A 2,862-nucleotide genomic window follows, 5' to 3' on the forward strand; every position below is an offset into this window, starting at 1 on the left:
AATATGCACACGGATATCGGAGGACGTCAGAAAGCCCGGCATAGAGCCGCTGCAGTACCTGGTTGCACCACCAGGTGGAGTCTTGTAACGCGGAGGGAGCAGAGAGCATTGTGGGAGTTTATTCACCGTGAGAAGGTCACCTGTGAGCCTTGATGCCTTCAGAGTAGTTCTACCATCACAGTGGTTGTTGTTGACTGATGGATTATTGATCAATAAAGCTGAAGATTAAAAGTCGTTAAAACCTTCATCTCCAGCTGTAACACTGTGAGTTCCCTTTAATGGGAATAATAACGCTTCGTTTCACTTCACGTTCTCTTAGTCTACATGTAACAGGGCGTAACATGAGCAGAAGAAGGTTATTAAGTCCTGAATGCTTCTGTTTGGCAGCTGGTCTCCAACCAGGTCCTGGTGTGGTTCCTGTCGGTGGATGAATCAGACACGAGTTTCTTTATGAATGTTTGCTCTGCTCAGAATGGAGGTGGAGGGCTGGGACCCCAGTCTGGAGGAGGAGCTGGGCGTCTCCCTGGACGAGCTCAAGAAGTGGATCGAGGACGCCGTGGAGAAGAGCGAGCTGGTGCAGAAGAAGAAGGCCCAGCTGACGGAGCTGAAGGAGTGGGTGGAGCAGAAGGAGCAGGAGAAGGCCAAGACGGAGAAGCTGCTCGTTGACGCCAACCAGTGAGAACTCATTTATACTGTTTATGGTTTCATTCAAGTGTGCAGACGAGCTGTAGACCTGCACCAGGGATGGGCGTCAGGTAGGTCCATCACTGGACCACCACCGTTACCGAGGCAGGACTTTAGAGCTCATCACTGTTTTTTTAAAGAATTAATAAATAAATATAGATATGCAGAACTTTACAAATGTACTAGACCTCCACCAGTGTCAGGTTTATGTCTCAGCTGCCCTAAATTAACCACTGCTAATTATCTAAATCATTTCTCATGTTTCTGTAACGGTTCGTACACCAGCACGTAGAGGCGCTTTGACCCAAATATAAAATAAAATACAACAAAATATATACAATAAAAAACATAACATATCTAAAATACACATATAAAATAAATTATATAAAATAATATATCTAAATATAAAAAATAAAATATTTAAAATAATATATCTAAAATATCAAAAATATAATATATAAAATAAAAAATATAAAATTATATATAAAATAAAAATATAAAATAATATCTAAAATAAAAAAATGTAAAGTAATGCATATAAAATATATAAAATAAAATAAAAAATATACACTATTATTTGTGTTTCCAGCTGTTCATGGAAACGACTTAACCGCTAACGTCGGAGCTTTTAGAGCCTCCAGTATTTAAACAGCTTGTTCCTGTCCTGTCTCCACCTGCAGCTCCTTCATACCTCAGTGTTTCTATAGCTACCTGAGTTCTGTGCAGCTCGTCGTGCTGCGTTGTTGGAAGCTGACACCAGTTATTTGTGCTTTGAGGCTTTTTTCCACTGAGGAAGTCTCTGAAACACTCACCAGCTGTTGATCTACGTCACCGTCCGTCCTCTTCGCTCTCCTGCAGGTCGATCCTAGAGTGTGAGAAGCTGGTGAAGGCCACGTACCGGAGGAACGGCCTGGTGTACCGCGAGAGCAGCTCGGAGGACGAGGGAGGCGGAGGAGGCGTGCTGCCCTCCGAGGTCATCGAGATCGACGACGATGACGACGACGACGTCATTGCGGTCGGCTGCTGTAAGTCCTGCCGGTCGCTCGTTAAGACGGTTTGCGTTTGGCGCTCAGGTCACTAATTATCCGTCTGTCTTCTGCTCAGTGGTTCCTCCAAAGAAGCCAGCTGAAGATCCAGTGGTGAGGGCAGCACAACACGAATGTATCACGCTCTTCACTTCACTTCTGCATGTTTCTGGAGTTCACTGATTTAAATGCAAAGTTCAACCTGTTTAAAAACCTTTTTGTGATGGACGGTTGATCTGGTGTCTGGAGCCACACACAGCTTTCATTGAGCCTGAGGCCTCCAGCTGTTCTGTACCAGGAGTAAATATTGTCCTCTCGTCCACCTTCAGACCAAACAGTTCAGTTTAAATCAATACAGCAGCCAAAGGGGTTTCCAGTGAAGTCAAACCATAATTATCATCACAGATTTACCTCCAAAGTTCTCATATTTAGGTCAAGACCCACAAAAACATTTATAATACAAATGTAGCTGCTAATTTAAATGTTAAGAACCTTCAAAGTTATACACGGAAACCCCGACTGGGTTTGATCAGAGTGTCGGTGACGTAATTCAGTTTAATTCCTCCACAAACGGCTTCTGATTCACAGCGATGCAGATAAATTCAGCTACAGACGTACTGAACAGACATAAAAGATATAATAAATAAATGTTGGGAAATCATGCTCTTCTAGAAGTATGTTCTAAACTACATGCAGTTATTAACCTTCTTATCTCCTTATTTATTCAGATAATTTGATTTTATTGTAACATTTCCCAAACCGTTGTGTTTATCTGTCGGGTTGAATTATGGAGAATTTAGCAAAAAAAAAAAGGTTTGACAGAAAACATCTGTGAAGGATGAGTTCCTCCTCCCAGGAGCTCACGGTTGATCTTTGTCCTGCTCACCTGTCCTGGCAGCTGAAAGAAGCCTCGGCGGCGCTGCAGAAGAGCTCCCAGCAGGTGCAGAAGCTGGTCCAGATGGTCAGTAAACCTTCAGCAGGAGTCCCGCTGGTCCGACCTACAGGACCGCCTTCAGCTCCCACAGGTGAGCTCAGATCCATCCACTGAGAAGAAACCTCTGATCAGCACCACACCCAATCATTCCAGCTCAAGTCAGCACAGAGTTAGAAAAAATCTGGATATTTATAAAGTCATCTCTGAAGTTCTAGCTTC

General features: G+C 43.4%; 1 protein-coding gene across 1 annotated transcript in view; it reads left to right on the forward strand.

Annotated features, from left to right (window-relative positions):
* Nucleotides 1–192: 192 nt before the first annotated feature.
* Nucleotides 193–2,862, forward strand: part of setdb1b (SET domain bifurcated histone lysine methyltransferase 1b) — a 23,455-nt gene continuing 20,785 nt past the window's right edge. The window contains 4 exon segments of the mRNA XM_008305637.1: nucleotides 193–675; nucleotides 1,543–1,709; nucleotides 1,789–1,823; nucleotides 2,608–2,734. Coding sequence (XP_008303859.1) covers nucleotides 455–675; nucleotides 1,543–1,709; nucleotides 1,789–1,823; nucleotides 2,608–2,734 — 550 coding nt within the window. The 5' untranslated portion in view covers nucleotides 193–454.

This window comes from Stegastes partitus, unplaced genomic scaffold (assembly GCF_000690725.1).
Source record: "Stegastes partitus isolate 25-593 unplaced genomic scaffold, Stegastes_partitus-1.0.2 Scaffold2569, whole genome shotgun sequence".
NCBI lineage: Eukaryota > Metazoa > Chordata > Actinopteri > Pomacentridae > Stegastes > Stegastes partitus.